The 16,542-nt window shown below is 39.0% G+C and overlaps 1 protein-coding gene across 1 annotated transcript in view; it reads left to right on the top strand.

Annotated features, from left to right (window-relative positions):
* The window catches only part of gnb3a (guanine nucleotide binding protein (G protein), beta polypeptide 3a), a 33,963-nt gene extending 17,893 nt beyond the window's left edge, over nucleotides 1-16,070 (top strand). The window contains exons 5-9 of the mRNA XM_061914858.1: nucleotides 114-276; nucleotides 340-406; nucleotides 5,277-5,478; nucleotides 5,548-5,764; nucleotides 15,871-16,070. Of these exons, the coding sequence (XP_061770842.1) occupies nucleotides 114-276; nucleotides 340-406; nucleotides 5,277-5,478; nucleotides 5,548-5,764; nucleotides 15,871-15,977 (756 nt within the window). The 3' untranslated portion in view covers nucleotides 15,978-16,070. The remainder of the gene's footprint in view (nucleotides 1-113; nucleotides 277-339; nucleotides 407-5,276; nucleotides 5,479-5,547; nucleotides 5,765-15,870) is intronic.
* Nucleotides 16,071-16,542: the final 472 nt, after the last annotated feature.

Consider the following 16,542-nt stretch of genomic DNA (forward strand, 5'->3'; position numbering starts at 1 on the left):
CTGCTGGATCAATATATATGTTTATGATACAGTTTCCTATGAAACTCAGCAACTGATTCATTTTGGCCCATGAACCACAGTTTGAAAAAAGTATATTCTCTGTTTTTCTACAGGTGAATGCCATCCCACTCAAGTCATCGTGGGTGATGACTTGCGCATACGCACCTTCGGGCAACCTTGTGGCCTGTGGAGGTCTGGACAACATGTGCTCCATCTACAACCTCAAGGGCAAAGACGGCAACGTCAAGGTCATGCGCGAGCTGGCGGCACACACAGGCGAGTGCCAATAAATGGACATGTACATACCGTGTGTCCTGGAACTTATTGTGGTCATTGCAGGTTACCTATCCTGCTGTCGTTTCATCAGTGACAGCGAGATCATCACCAGCTCTGGAGACTGCACCTGGTGAGAGCACTTCATTAGGGACATCCTTCATCAAAGAGTCTGCCTATATAAAGACAATAAAGTGCAGTTTTGATTGATACCGTTATGGAGCAACCTGGTGGTTTTCAGGACCTACTGCAAAAACAGTCCAAGATAACCACGTTCTGACTTTTTTCATGATACACAAACAAGAAAGCTCTTCTGCTTTTGACTATCTACCATAAAAATGCTTGTCAAAGATCCTCTATATCAGGGGTGTCACACTCATTTTAGCTCAGGGGCCACATTGAGAAAAATATATTCCCAAGTGAATGAATGAATGGTTTATTTTGAGCCATGCAACAAAACAAAAGAATGACATATAATACAAAAGAAATATATATATATATATATATATATACATACATACACACATTATAATTACAGCTACATTGAAAACATTACAAGAGACTAATCTTTTGTAGATGTCAAGATTGGCTCAAAAGGGAGTGGGAAGAAGTAAACGTATTAGCTCCCACCCCTATACAATATATATATATATATATATATATATATATATATATATATACATACAATATATAATACAATAATATATACAAACTATTCAATTCAGTGGTTGCTGCATAGATGCTATAGATTATCTATATATAATACAGTTAAATTTACACACACTTACATATATACATATGCACACACATATATACAAACAAATGTATACAAATTATATATATATATACATACATATATATATATATATATATATATACACACACACACATATATATATATATATGTATACACATACATACATACATACATACATATATATAAAGATATATATATATATATATATATATATATATTTATATATATATATCTATATATATCTATATATATATATATATATCTATATATATATATATATACACATATATATACATACAATACATACATATACACACATAGCTCGGTTGGTAGAGTGGCCGTGCCAGCAACTTGAGGGTTGCAGGTTCGATTCCCGCTTGTGCCATCCTAGTCACTGCCGTTGTGTCCTTGGGCAAGACACTTTACCCACCTGCTCCCAGTGCCACCCACACTGGTTTGAATGTAACTTAGATATTGGGTTTCACTATGTAAAGCGCTTTGAGTCACTTGAGAAAAGCGCTATATAAATATAATTCACTCATCACATACATACACTGGTAACGGACTGGTAAAATCATGGCATGATAACTTAAAAATAAACACAATTTCAGATTGTTTTCTTGTTTAAAAATCGACTGAGCACATTCTTAAAATGAAAAAAATCATGCTTTTTTTACATTTACATGTTGTGGTGGTTAATACTTTTATCTTACCCATCCACCACTTGTCCCGTTCGGGGTCGCGAGGTTGCTGGCGCCTATCTCAGCTGCTTTGGGCGGAAGGCAGGGTACACCCTGGACAAGTCGCCACCTCATCACAGGGCCAACACAGATAGACAGACAACATTCACACACTAGGGACAATCCCTCACCCCATCCTTGTTTGTGAATTACTTAGCATTTCATGGAAGCTGCTTTATACCCAATCATTGATTGATTGATTGATTGATTGATACTTTTATTAGTAGATTGCACAGTTCAGTACATATTCCGTACAATTGACCACTAAATGGTAACACCAGAATACGTTTTTCAACTTGTTTAAGTCGGGGTCCACGTTAATCAATTCATGGTAGCCACTTGTTCCCAATTAGCCTTCACACCTGTGGGATGTTCCAAATAAGAGTTTGATGAGCCTTCCTCAACTTTATCAGTATTTATGGCCACCTTTCCCAACTTCTTTGTCACATGTTGCTTGCATCAAATTCTAAAGTTAATGATTATTTGCAAAAAAAAAAAGTTTATCAGTTTGAACATCAAATATGTTGTCTTTGTAGCATATTCAACTGAATATGGCTTGAAAATGATTTCCAAATCATTGTATTCTGTTTATATTTACATCTAACACAATTTCCCAACTCATATGGAAACGGGGTTTGGCAAATAATTTTTTTGTTTGATATCATGCCTATAACTGCTGTACAGGTTAACATTAGACAAGAGAAGTGTGGGATACCTCTCTTGTGGTCTTCTATGTATTTGACATTATTAAATGTTTGAGCAGAATGGTATAAAACAAAACCAGAATTAGAAATTTATCAGAGCTGTTTGTCTATTTATGGAGGAATGTAGTAAATCATAGAACTGGCTCCCAATGTGATTAAAAAACTTGAACTGAATCGAATCGTGTACTGCCCAAAGATTCACAACCCAAGTATGTACTACATACTAGATTGTATAAATTGGTGTACGATGTATATCAGGGGTCACCAACACGGGCACCAGGTCGCCCGTAAGGACCAGATGAGTCGCCCGCTGGCCTGTTCTAAAAATAGCTCAAATAGCAGCACTTACCAGTGAGCTGCCTTTATTTTTTACATTTTATGTATTTACTAGCAAGCTGGTCTTGCTTTGCTTGACATTTTTAATTCTAAGACAGACAAAACTCAAATAGAATTTGAAAATCCCCAGAAAATATTTTAAAGACTTGGTCTTCACTTGTTTAAATAAATTCATTAATTTTTTTTACTTTGCTTCTTATAACTTTCAGAAAGACAATTTTAGAGAAAAAATACAACCTTAAAACAGATTCTAGGATTTTTAAAGACATATACCTTTTTACCTTTTAAATTCCTTCCTCTTTCTTCCTGACAATTTAAATCAATGTTCAAGTCATTTTTTTTTATTATTATTGTAAAAAATAATAAATACATTTTAATTTAATTCTTCATTTTAACTTCTGTTTTTTTGACGAAGAATATTTGTGAAATATTTCTTCAAATTTATGATTAAAATTCCCAAAAATTATTCTGGCAAATCTAGAAAATCTGTAGAATCAAATTTAAATCTTATTTCAAAGTCTTTGGAATTTATTTTAAAATTTTTGTTCTGGAAAATCTACAAGAAATGATTCGTCTCTGTTAGAAATATAGCTTGGTCCAATTTGTTATATATTCTAACAAAGTGCAGATTGGATTTTAACCTATTTAAAACATGTCATCAAAATTCTAAAAATTAACCTTAATTAGGGACAATTACTAATGATGTTCCATAAATTATTATTTTTAATTTTTTTCAAAAAGATTCGAATTAGCTAGTTTTTCTAAAAAAAAAATTGTTGAATTTTGAATTTTAAAGAGTCGAAATTCAAGATAAACTATGTTTTAAAATGTTATTTTCATTTTTTTCGTGTTTTCTCCTCTTTTAAACCGTTCAATTAAGTGTTTTTTTCATCATTTATTCTTTACAAAAAACCTTCCGTAAAAGGAAAAAAATGTACGACGGAATGATAGACAGAAATACCCATTTTTTACCCATATAGATTTATTTATTAAAGGTAAATTGAGCAAATTGGCTATTTCTGGCAATTTATTTAAGTGTGTATCAAACTGGTAGCCCTTCGCATTAATCAGTACCCAAAAAGTAGCTCTTGGTTTCAAAAAGGTTGGTGACCCCTGCTGTATATACATCAGGGGTGCCCACACTTTTTCTGCAGGCGAGCTACTTTTCAATTGCCCAACTCGAGGGGATCTACCTCATTTATATATATCATTTATATTTATTTATTTATGAAAGAGACATTTTTGTAAACAAGTTAAATGTGTTTAATGATAATACAAGCATGTGTAACACATATAGATGTCTTTCTTTCACAAAGACAAGAATATAAGTTGGTGTATTACCTGATTCTGATGACTTGCATTGATTGGAATCAGACAGTAATGATGATAACGCCCACATTTTCAAATGGAGGAGAAAAAAAGTTGTCCTTTCTGTACAATACCACATGAAAGTGGTTGGTTTTTGGCATCTAATTCATCCAGCTTCCATACACTTTACAAGAAAAACATTGGCGGCAAATTCCGTAGCTTGCTTGATTGACATTCACGGCACCCGAGGGTCTTGTGAGATGACGCTGGCTGCTGCCAGTTCATTATTATGAAAAAATGACAGAGAGGAAGGCGAGGAACACTTTTTATTTCAACAGACTTTCGCGCCGTCCCTTCCGTCAAAACTCTAAAGGCCGACTGCACATTTCCTATCTTCACAATAAAAGCCCTGCTTCATGCTGCCTGCGCTAACTAAATAAGAGTCTCGGAAAGCTGGCGTGCACAAGTGATGTGCACGCCAGCTTTCTGAGGGATCGCTTGTGCACGCCAGTTTTCCGAGACTCTGTATTTAGTTAGCGCAGGCAGCATGAAGCAGGGCTTTTATTGTGAAGATAGGAAATGTGCAGTCGGCCTTTAGAGTTTTGACGAAAGGTACGGCGCGAGAGTCTGTTGAAATAAAAAGTGTTTCTCGCCTTCCTCTCGGTCATATTTTCATAATAATGATCTTGCAGCAGCCAGCGTCATCTCACAAGACCCTCCGGTACCGTGAATGTCATTTAAGTGACGTCTTGGTGAAGATTGATGATCACTCATTTTTAGGTCTATTTTTTTTAAAAGCCTGGCTGGAGATCGACTGACACACCCCCCGCGGTCGACTGGTAGCTCGCGATCGACGTAATGGGCACCCCTGGCGTACAACATAAACCTGCTGGGAAACAAAAGGGGCTCACATTAAAAATAGCATGCACCATAATGCTGAATTAATGTACTTATATTTGCTGTATTAATCCGCCACACGTGTAAAATAATGCTGGTCTGTGGTGCAAAAAAGGTTGGGGATCCTTGCTCTATATGACAGGAGCAGGGTTTTGCTTTGAAGGAGTTACAGTAAAAATGCCAGTCAAAGTACTTCACTACATTTTAAATAAAATGTACCTTCATGGCTGTAGCCAAAAATCCAAATGCTCTTGGTTCCAGTGTGCTATGGGACATCGAGACAGGGACCCAAAAGACCATCTTCGCAGGCCACCAGGGGGACTGCATGTCTTTGGCCGTGTCCCCGGACTTCAAGTTCTTCATCTCGGGAGCGTGCGACTTCACCGCCAAGCTGTGGGACATCAGAGAGGGTACCTGCAGACAGACCTTTGGGGGCCACGAGAGCGACATCAACGCTATCGGGGTGAGGAGAGAGGCTGTGTGACGTTGGATGCTAGAATCAGAGTTCCTCAACCCTTTTCTCTCCTTGCAGTTCTTCCCCAACGGCAACGCGGTCATCACAGGCTCCGATGACGCCACCTGTAAACTGTACGACATGAGGGCTGACCAGGAGCTCGTCACCTATCAGGATTCCGGAATAATGTGCGGCGTCACCTCACTGGCGCCCTCCCTGTCCGGACGCCTCATTCTGGCCGGCTACGACGACTTTAACGTCAACATATGGGACTCGCTGAAGGCGGAGAGAGTGGGTGAGTTGAACTAGAGCAGGGGTGTCAAACTCAAATACAGAGTGGGCCAAAATTTAAAACTGAACAGAGCCGCGGGCCAAGGTTGAACAAATTAACCTTTTAATAGGGACCCAAACAAGTTTTGCATTGAATATTGAACAAGCAAGGCTTATATAACTTTATAGTGACAGTTTCTGGACCCCGACTTAAACAAGTTGAAAAACTTATTGGGGTGTTACCATTTAGTGGTCAATTGTACGGAATATGTACTGTACTGTGCAATCTACTAATAAAAGTATCAATCAATCAATCAATCAATCAAACATGTAAAATCCAGTTTTAAATAATAATCATTAAAAAATATCAATGGCATATCAAATAAAATTTAAATAAAAAATGGAATGCCTCTTTTCTATTTGCAGCCCATTGAGGTAAATACCAAAATAAACTTTTTCCACAGGCTAATAATAACTCTGCAAATAAAATAACTAACAAATTATTCAAACATTCAAGCCTTGAAGTAGCAAGAGAAAGTGCATGGATAAAACCTTAATTATTGCTCGGGGGTGGGGGTATATTGTAGCGTCCCGGAAGTTAGTGCTGCAAGGGCGTCTGGGTATTTGTTCTGTTGTGTTTATGTTGTGTTACGGTGCAGATGTTCTCCCGAAATGTGTTTGTTATTCTTGTTTGGTGTGGGTTCACAGTGTGGTGCATATTTGTAAGATTGATAAAGTTGTTCATACGGCCACCTTCAGTGTGACCTGTATGGCTGTTGAACAAGTATGCGTTGCATTCACTTGTGTGCGTGTGTGTGTAAAAGCAGCATATATTATGTGACTGGGTTGGCACGCTATTTCTATGTAGGCAAAGCGGACGTGACGACAGGTTGTAGAGGATGCTAAAGGCAGTGCCGTTAATGCACGCCCCTAATATTTTCTTCCGGGTAGAAATGGGGAGAAATTCGGGAGAATGTTTACCCCGGGAGATTTTCGGGAGAGGCACTGAAATTTGGGAGTCCGGGAAAGTCGGGAGGGTTGGCAAGTACGAGTATTAGTGGTGAGTATTAGCTGTATAAAACCGGCGGGCCAGCTCTAATATTACTTTCATACTGCCTCAAGGGCCAAATGAAATTACACGGCAGGCCAAATTTGGCCCACGGGCCAGAGTTTGACACCCATGAACTAGAGGGTGCTGAAAAACATCTCATAGTTGCCCAGTGCCTACACTACAAAGTCGCGGCTGTAGGCAACCTCCAGGGGCCATATTTATCAAGCGTCTTAGAGTGTACACTCAAGTCCTGAGAGTTTGCTAAATTTAATCCTACTCTCAAACTTAAGAATAAAAGTTATTTATCAACTTTCTTAAGTCTAAGAACCACTCCTACTCTCCATGATATTGAAGAGACCTTCAGAGGTGTCTTAAGTGGTTAGGAGTTGCCAGCAGGGGATGGCACTGAGGCGAGAGTGACCTGCGCCAACGTTCAGGGAGCGGAAGGATGTCCGGGCTTTGTTTGATGACAAACACCTGATCAAACAGTATCGTTTAGGCCAGGTGTCGGGAACCTTTTTGGCTGAGAGAGCCATCGAAGCCAAATATTTTAAAATGTATTTCCGTGAGAGCCATATTATATTTTTTTAACACTGAATACAACTAAATGTGTGCATTTTTATGTAAAACCAACATTAGGGTATAACACGTCTGTTATTTTTTTAAATAACGTTTTTATTCTGAAGCTAACTAATAATGCAAAACCTATTTCTTACCATGCTTGACTTCTTGAACAGGTGCGGTGGAAAACAGATGAATGGATAAAAATGCAAGAGAATGTTTTATATTTTGAACGTTATTTTAACACTGTGATTACCAGTGAAATTATTCATTACTTCTCGTGTTAAGCAATGTCTTCTAAGATTTATCTTAGAATACATTGATGCAGTCATCAAAAGAGCCACATCTGGCTCTAGAGCCATAGGTTCCCTACCCCTGCTTTAGACAGAACGGGTATTACTTTAGTCACAGCGTCATCTCATCAGCAACATCACGCAGCAGAGCTAAAGGTCATCACAATGCTTCAATATCTCACCACTGGGAAAATGCAACAGTGTCTCCTCCTCTCGCCAGTTTGGTTTTCTTTTTTGATTCCATGTTTTCTGCATGTGGCTGCAGTGGGCTAGGATGTATAGAGCCACCCACACCAGTTTCAAATTAGTGGCCTAATTAATGAACTGGAAAGAAAAGGAAACATTTATTACACTCCCATTGTCCACTGGGACAATGGGAGTGTAATAAATATGTCAAACAAACTGACATATGTCTTTATTCTTAGAAGAGGGATTCCCTTCCGTGATTGGTCATTTCTAAGGACACAGAAATTACGTCAGCTAAAATTCCGTTTACGGCACGTAGTAATGTCATAATTCAGCTCTGAGTGTGACACTTAAGATTCAGTCCTTCACTTCCAAATTTAAGTTATTTAATGAATCTGAATGAGCCTGTGGCTTTGTACTTTGTTTATTACATACATATATTTTTTTGTATATTCTATTTTTGTTATTTTGAATTTACAACCCCCTGGTGCTGTTTTGTACTGTTTTCATAATATTTTATATTGTTGTTAGACTTACTATTGTAATTGTTGAAATTTATAAATAACATTTAAAAAAAATAAAAAAAAGATTCAGTCCTACACTTCCCTGAAAGAGTGAGTAAGATGCTTGATAACAAACTTTTAAGTGCAGCTTTCAGCGAAGAATTTCTTTACTCATAAGTCAACTCTTAGCAGACTTCTTAGGAGTAATTCTAAGAACCTTGATAAATACGGCCTCAGATCTATACAAACGCCTGACTGCAGAAGTTTCTAAAATTCAAACATTTGTAAACAATTTTCTCCCATGCTAATGTAAATAGCTCGAACTGTGACATCAAAACCATCCATCCATCCATCATCTTCCGCTTATCCGAGGTCGGGTCGCGGGGGCAACAGCCTAAGCAGGGAAACCCAGACTTCCCTCTCCCCAGCCACTTCGTCTATCTCTTCCCGGGGGATCCCGAGGCGTTCCCAGGCCAGCCGGGAGACATAGTCTTCCCAACGTGTCCTGGGTCTTCCCCGTGGCCTCCTACCAGCTGGACGTGCCCTAAACACCTCCCTAGGGAGGCGTTCGGGTGACATCCTGACCAGATGCCCGAACCACCTCATCTGGCTCCTCTCGATGTGGAGGAGCAGTGGCTTTACTTTGAGTTCCTCCCGGATGGCAGAGCTTCTCACCCTATCTCTAAGGGAGAGACCCGCCACACGGCGGAGGAAACTCATTTGGGCCGCTTGTACCCGTGATCTTATCCTTTCGGTCATGACCCAAAACTCATGACCATAGGTGAGGATGGGAACGTAGATCGACCGGTAAATTGAGAGCTTTGCCTTCCGGCTCAGCTCCTTCTTCACCACAACGGTTCGATACAATGTCCGCATTACTGAAGACGCCGCACCGATCCACCTGTCGATCTCACGATCCACTCTTCCCCCACTCGTGAACAAGACTCCTAGGTACTTGAACTCCTCCACTTGGGGCAGGGTCTCCTCCCCAACCCGGAGATGGCACTCCACCCTTGTCCGAGTCCATGGTTCTTGCCCGGAATTGAGGTGCTGATTCTCATTCCGGTCGCTTCACACTCGGCTGTGAACCGATCCAGCGAGAGCTGAAGATCCCGGTCAGATGAAGCCATCAGGACCACATCATCTGCAAAAAGCAGAGACCTAATCCTGCAGCCACCAAACCAGAACCCCTCAACGCCTTGACTGCGCCTAGAAATTCTGTCCATAAAAGTTATGAACAGAATCGGTGACAAAGGACAGCCTTGGCGGAGTCCAACCCTCACTGGAAATGTGTCCGACTTACTGCCAGCAATGCGGACCAAGCTCTGACACTGATCATACAGGGAGTGGACTGCCACAATAAGACAGTCCGATACCCCATACTCTCTGAGCACTCCCCACAGGACTTCCCGAGGGACACGGTCCAATGCCTTCTCCAAGTCCACAAAGCACATGTAGACTGGTTGGGCAAACTCCCATGCACCCTCAAGAACCCTGCCGAGAGTATAGAGCTGGTCCACAGTTCCACCACCAGGACGAAAACCACACTGTCACATCAAAACCTGTATTTAAAACTGTAAGATTTTAACGTTACGTTGTGTAAGAAAACACCTCATAAATATATGTACAATTTTGACATTTAGCTATGGGAAGTAATGGTGACTTACTTAGCTTGGTGTTAGCACAGCGCCTCCTTTCATACTCTAGCACAGATCTCAGCAACCTTTTTGAAAGCAAGAGCTACTTCTTGGCTACTGATTAATGTGAAGGGCTACCAGTTTGATACACATTTATATAATTTGCCAGAAATAGCCAATTTGCTCAATTTACCTTTAAAAAATAAATACATATATATAAAAAAATGGGTATTTGTCTGTCATTCCATCGTACATTTTTTTTCCTTTTACGGAAGGTTTTTTGTAGAGAATAAATGATGACAAAAACAATTAATTGAACAGTTTAAAAGAGGAGTAAACTAAAAAAAAATGAAAATTAATTTTTGAAACAGTTTATCTTCAATTTTGACTCTTTAAAATTCGAAATTCAACCGAAAAATATGAAGAAAAAAACTAGCTAATTCGAATCTTTTTGAAAAAAATTTAAAAAATAATTTATGGAACATCATTAGTAACTTTTCCTGATTAAGATTAATTTTAGAAATTTGATGACAAGTTTTAAATAGGTTAAAATCCAATCTGCAATTTGTTGGAATATTTAACAAATTGGACCAAACTATATTTCTAACAAAGACAAATCATTATTTCTTCTAGATTTTCCAGAACAAAAATTGTAAAATAAATTCAAAAGACTTTGAAATAAGATTTAAATTTGATTTTACATATTTTCTAGATTTGCCAGAATTACTTTTATTAATTTTAATCATTAAAAGTTTGAAGAAATATTTCACAAATATTCTTCGTCGAAAAAACAGAAGCTAAAATGAAGAATTAAATTAAAATTTAAGTATTATTCTTAACAATAAAAAATATATATTTACTTGAACATTGATTTAAATTGTCAGGAAAGAAGAGGAAGGAATTTAAAAGGTAAAAAGGTATATGTGTTTAAAAGTCCTAAAATCATTTTTAAGGTTGTATTTTTTTTTTCTAAAATTGTCTTTCTGAAAGTTATAAAAAGCAAAGTAAAAAAATAAATGAATTTATTTAAACAAGTGAAGACCAAGTCTTTAAAATATTTTCTGGTATTTTCAAATTCTATGAGTTTTATCTCTCTTAGAATTAAAAATGTCCAGCAAAGCGAGACCAGCTTGCTAGTAAATAAGTAACATTTTAAAAATAAAGGCAGCTCACTGGTAAGTGCTGCTATTTGAGCTATTTTTAGAACAGGCCAGCGGGCGACTCATCTGGTCCTTACGGGCGACCTGGTGCCCGCAGGCACTGGGTTTGTGACCCCTGACCTAGCAGCACAACAGAAGAAAATGTCCTCACAACATCCCCTTAAAACTGTCCTTGCCTATTTGCTGGTGTATTGCAGCTTGCATTAATTATTAAATGACGACTTTCGCTCAATTAGCGCTGTTTCACACGCACATAATCGTGACCCATTTCCGGTTTTTATTGCGCACCCACTGCTGACCAGCCATCCATTTTCTACCGCTTGTCCTGTTCGTGTTTGCGGGTGATGCTGGAGCCTATCTAAGCTGCATTTGGGCGGAAGGCAGCGTACACCCTGGACAAGTCGCCACCTCATCACAGGGCCAACACAGATAGACAGACAACATTCACACACTAGGGCCAATTTAGTGTTGCCAATCAACCTATCCCCAGGTGCATGTCTTTGGAGGTGGGAGGAAGCCAGAGGGAACCCACGCAGTCACGGGGAGAACATGCAAACTCCACACAGAAAGATCCCGAGACCGGGACTGAACCCAAGACTGCTCAGGACCTTCGTATTGTGAGGCAGATGCACTAACCCCTCTTCCACCGCATCCTCTTAAAATTTCCTTGTCTATTTGCTGGTGTATTGCAGCTTGCTTTAATTATAAAACAACTACTTTATCTCAATTTGCGCTGTTTCACACGCACATTGTCCCATGTCCACTTTATATTGCGCACCCACTGCTGACCAATTGGAGAAAAAGGCGGGGTTACGTGGAATGTCGAAATCCTCCCACCTCCAAAGACATGCACCTGGGGATAGGTTGATTGGCAACACTAAATTGGCCCTCGTGTGTGAATGTTGTCTGTGTTGGCCCTGCGATGAGGTGGTGACTTGTCCAGGGTGTACCCTGCCTTCCGCCCAAATGCAGCTTATATAGGCACCAGCGACCCCCAACGGCAAAAGCGGTAGAAGATGGATGGATGGAGTTTTTCATACTGACTGAAAAGTGTGTGATTTAACTTCCTAGTAAATGAAGGATAACTGTCAAATGGAGCTTTGTTAGTTTTATAGAATTGTATTTCAGAATTATTCCAATTCAAATTAAAGCCCTGTTTATGTAAACGCCTGACTACAGCATTTTTTTACAGTTTAACATTTGTAAACAATTTCTCCCATACTAATGTTAATAGCTGGAACTGTCACGTCACAACTTGTAATTAAATGTTATTGTCATGTAAGAAAACACTTAATACATGAATGCATCATTTTGACATTGTCGGAATGCATTCAAGTACGGTTGGAGTTTTTAATACTGACTGAAAAGTCGGTAACATGACAGATGTAAAACAATTTTCACCCATACTAATGTAAATATTGCTCGAACTGTGACGTCACAACCTTTAATTAAAACGTTATTGTCATGTAACAAAACAACCTGTAATTAAATGTTATTGTCATGTAAGAAAACACTTAATACATGAATGCATCATTTTGACATTAACTATAGGAAGTGATGGCGACTTACCTAGTTTGGTTTTAGCCTGTTAGCATAGCACCTCTTTTCATACTCTAGCAGCACAACGGAGAAACATGTCCTGTCTATTTGCTGGTGTATTGCAGCATGTTTGAATTATAAAACGACTACTTTTGCTCAATTTGCGCTGTTTCACACGCACGTTGCCAACTAACCCATGTCCGGTTTATATTGAGCGCCCACTGCTGACCAATTGGCGAAAAGGCGAGGTCACGTGGATTGTCGGAATGCATTCAAGTACGGTTGGAGTTTTTAATACTGACTGAAAAGTCGGTAACATGACAGATGTAAAACAATTTCTCCCATACTAATGTAAATAGCTCGGACTGTGACGTCACAACCTTTAATTAAAACGTTATTGTCATGTAACAAAACAACCTGTAATTAAATGTTATTGTCATGTAAGAAAACACTTAATAGATGTATGAATCATTTTGACATTTAGCTATAGGAAGTGATGGCGACTTACCTAGTTTGGGTTTAGCCTGTTAGCATAGCACCTCTTTTCATACTCTAGCAGCACAACGGAGAAACATGTCCTGTCTATTTGCTGGTGTATTGCAGCATGTTTGAATTATAAAACGACTACTTTTGCTCAATTTGCGCTGTTTCACACGCACGTTGCCAACTAACCCATTTCCGGTTTATATTGCGCGCCCACTAATGAAAAATTGGCGAAAAGGCGAGGTCACGTGGATTGTCGGAATGCATTCAAGTACGGTTGGAGTTTTTAATACTGACTGAAAAGTCGGTAACATGACAGATGTAAAACAATTTTCACCCATACTAATGTAAATAGCTCGAACTGTCATGTCACAACCTGTAATTAAATGTTATTGTCATGTAAGAAAACACTTAATAGATGTATGCATCATTTTGACAGCTATAGGAAGTGATGGCGACTTACCTAGTTTGGGTTTAGCCTGTTAGCTTAGCACCTCTTTTCATACTCTAGCAGCACAACGGAGAAAAATGTCCTGTCTATTTGGTGTATTGCAGCATGTTTGAATTATAAAACGACTACTTTTGCTCAATTTGCGCTGTTTCACACGCACGTTGCCAACTAACCCATGTCCGGTTTATATTGAGCGCCCACTAATGACCAATTGGCGAAAAGGCGAGGTCACGTGGATTGTCGGAATGCATTCAAGTACGGTTGGAGTTTTTAATACTGACTGAAAAGTCGGTAACATGACAGATGTAAAACAATTTCACCCATACTAATGTAAATAGCTCGGACTGTGACGTCACAACCTTTAATTAAAACGTTATTGTCATGTAACAAAACAACCTGTAATTAAATGTTATTGTCATGTAAGAAAACACTTAATAGATGTATGAATCATTTTGACATTTAGCTATAGGAAGTGATGGCGACTTACCTAGTTTGGGTTTAGCCTGTTAGCATAGCACCTCTTTTCATATTCTAGCAGCACAACGGAGAAAAATGTCCTGTCTATTTGCTGGTGTATTGCAGCATGTTGGAAATATGAAACGACTACTTTTGCTCAATCTGCGCTGTTTCACACGCACATTGCCAACTAACCCATTTCCGGTTTATATTGCGCGCCCACTAATGAACAATTGGAGAAAAGGCGAGGTCACGTGGATTGTCGGAATGCATTCAAGTACGGTAGGAGTTTTTAATACTGACTGAAAAGTCGGTAACATGACAGATGTAAAACAATTTTCACCCATACTAATGTAAATATAGCTCGAACTGTCACGTCACAACCTGTAATTAAAACGTTATTGTCATGTAAGAAAACACCTAATAGATGTATGCATCATTTTGACATTTAGCTATAGGAAGTGATGGCGACTTACCTAGTTAGGTTTTAGCTTGTTAGCTTAGCACCTCTTTTCATACTCTAGCAGCACAACGGAGAAAAATGTCCTGTCTATTTGCTGGTGTATTGCAGCATGTTGGAAATATAAAACGACTACTTTTGCTCAATTTGCGCTGTTTCACACGCACATTGCCGCAACCCATTTCCGGTTTATATTGCGCGCCCACTAATGACCAATTGGAGAAAAGGCGAGGTCACGTGGATTGTCGGAATGCATTCAAGTACGGTAGGAGTTTTTAATACTGACTGAAAAGTCGGTAACATGACAGGTGTAAAACAATTTTCACCCATACTAATGTAAATATAGCTCGAACTGTCAAGTCAATAAAAGTATTTAAAATGTTAGTCAGAAAACACTTAATAGATGTATGCATATTTTTGACATTAACTATAGGAAGTGGTGGCGACTTACCTAGTTTGGGTTTAGCCTGTTAGCATAGCACCTCTTTTCATACTCTAGCAGCACAACGGAGAGAAATGTCCTATTTGCTGGTGTATTGCAGCATGTTTGAATTATAAAACGACTACTTTTGCTCAATTTGCGCTGTTTCACACGCACGTTGCCAACTAACCCATGTCCGGTTTATATTGAGCGCCCACTGCTGACCATTTGGAGAAAAAGGCGGGGTTATGTGGATTGTCCATGAATTGATTAATGTGGAACCGGACTTTTTCGAGTGTTACCATTTAGTGGTCAATTGTAGGGAATATGAACTGAACTGTGCAATCTACTAATAAAAGTTTCAATCAATCAGTAGGAATGCATTCAAGTACGGTAGGAGTTTTTAATACTGACAGAAAAGTCGGTAACATGACAGATGTAAAACTATTTTCTCCCATACTAAGCTCGAACTGTCACGTCATAACGTGTATTTAAAACGTTGAAGTCAGAAAACACTTAATAGATGTATATATAATTTTGACATTAACTATAGGAAGTGATGGCGAGTTAGATTGGTTTTAGCCTTTTAGCATAGCGCCTCCTTTTCCTATTCTAGCAGCACAACAGAGAAAAATGTCCTTGCCTATTTGCTGATGTACTTGCAGTTTGCTTTAATTATTAAACGATTAATTTTTCTCAATTTGCGCCGTTTCACAAACACATACTGTAGCTGTGACCCATTTCCGGTTGTTATTGGGCGGCCACTGCTGACCAATTGGATCACGTGGATTGTCGGAATGCATTTAAGTACGGTAGGAGTTTTTAATACTGACTGAAAAGTGGGTAACAGGTGTAAAACATTTTTTTAAATCAGATTTACTAAATCGACTTTTCTAAATCTGACGTTTTTCCTCTCATGTGGTGACGCAGGTGTGCTGGCTGGTCACGACAACAGAGTGAGCTGCATTGGTGTGTCCACAGACGGCATGGCGTGCTGCACAGGGTCCTGGGACAGCTTCCTCAAAATCTGGAACTGAGGCCACTATCACCTGCTTGTGGGTTGAAATTGTAAAACTACATTGGAGGTTTTGGGTCAAGGAGTCTTCTAGTATGACGTCATGGGGTGGGGGGGGGGGATTTAAATTATGCAAAGTGCTCTTGAACGTTTGGTTGTAAAGCAAATGAAAGAATTCTGTAATGTCCTTAATTGTTCCATTAATTTAGTGGATTTTAGCACATTTGCTGCTGCAGTTGAGTGGGCACAAAAAAAACTGGGAGCGAGATAATGCTGCAAAAAGTCACGTCGCTACACATTATACTGGTATGCTGTGTTTTATATCAAGTAAAGCAGACAGTTGCCCCCGCCCCTTTTTAGATGCTTACTTCCTTTTCTAACTAGATGTTTTTGTGTTTGTTTTGAACGTGATTGATGGATTTGGTGAAGATTAGGGGTTCTTGTTGCAGCACGTACAAATTGTCAGACATCTGGCAGATGGGACAATAAAAATGGTTTCACTAAGCATACAATAAGCCATGACCTATTTGTCTTAAGTGGATGCCAACAGCTATTGTGCAGGAATCGGTTGTAAATACTAGCAAAGC

Source organism: Nerophis ophidion, linkage group LG11 (assembly GCF_033978795.1).
Source record: "Nerophis ophidion isolate RoL-2023_Sa linkage group LG11, RoL_Noph_v1.0, whole genome shotgun sequence".
Lineage (NCBI taxonomy): Eukaryota > Metazoa > Chordata > Actinopteri > Syngnathiformes > Syngnathidae > Nerophis > Nerophis ophidion.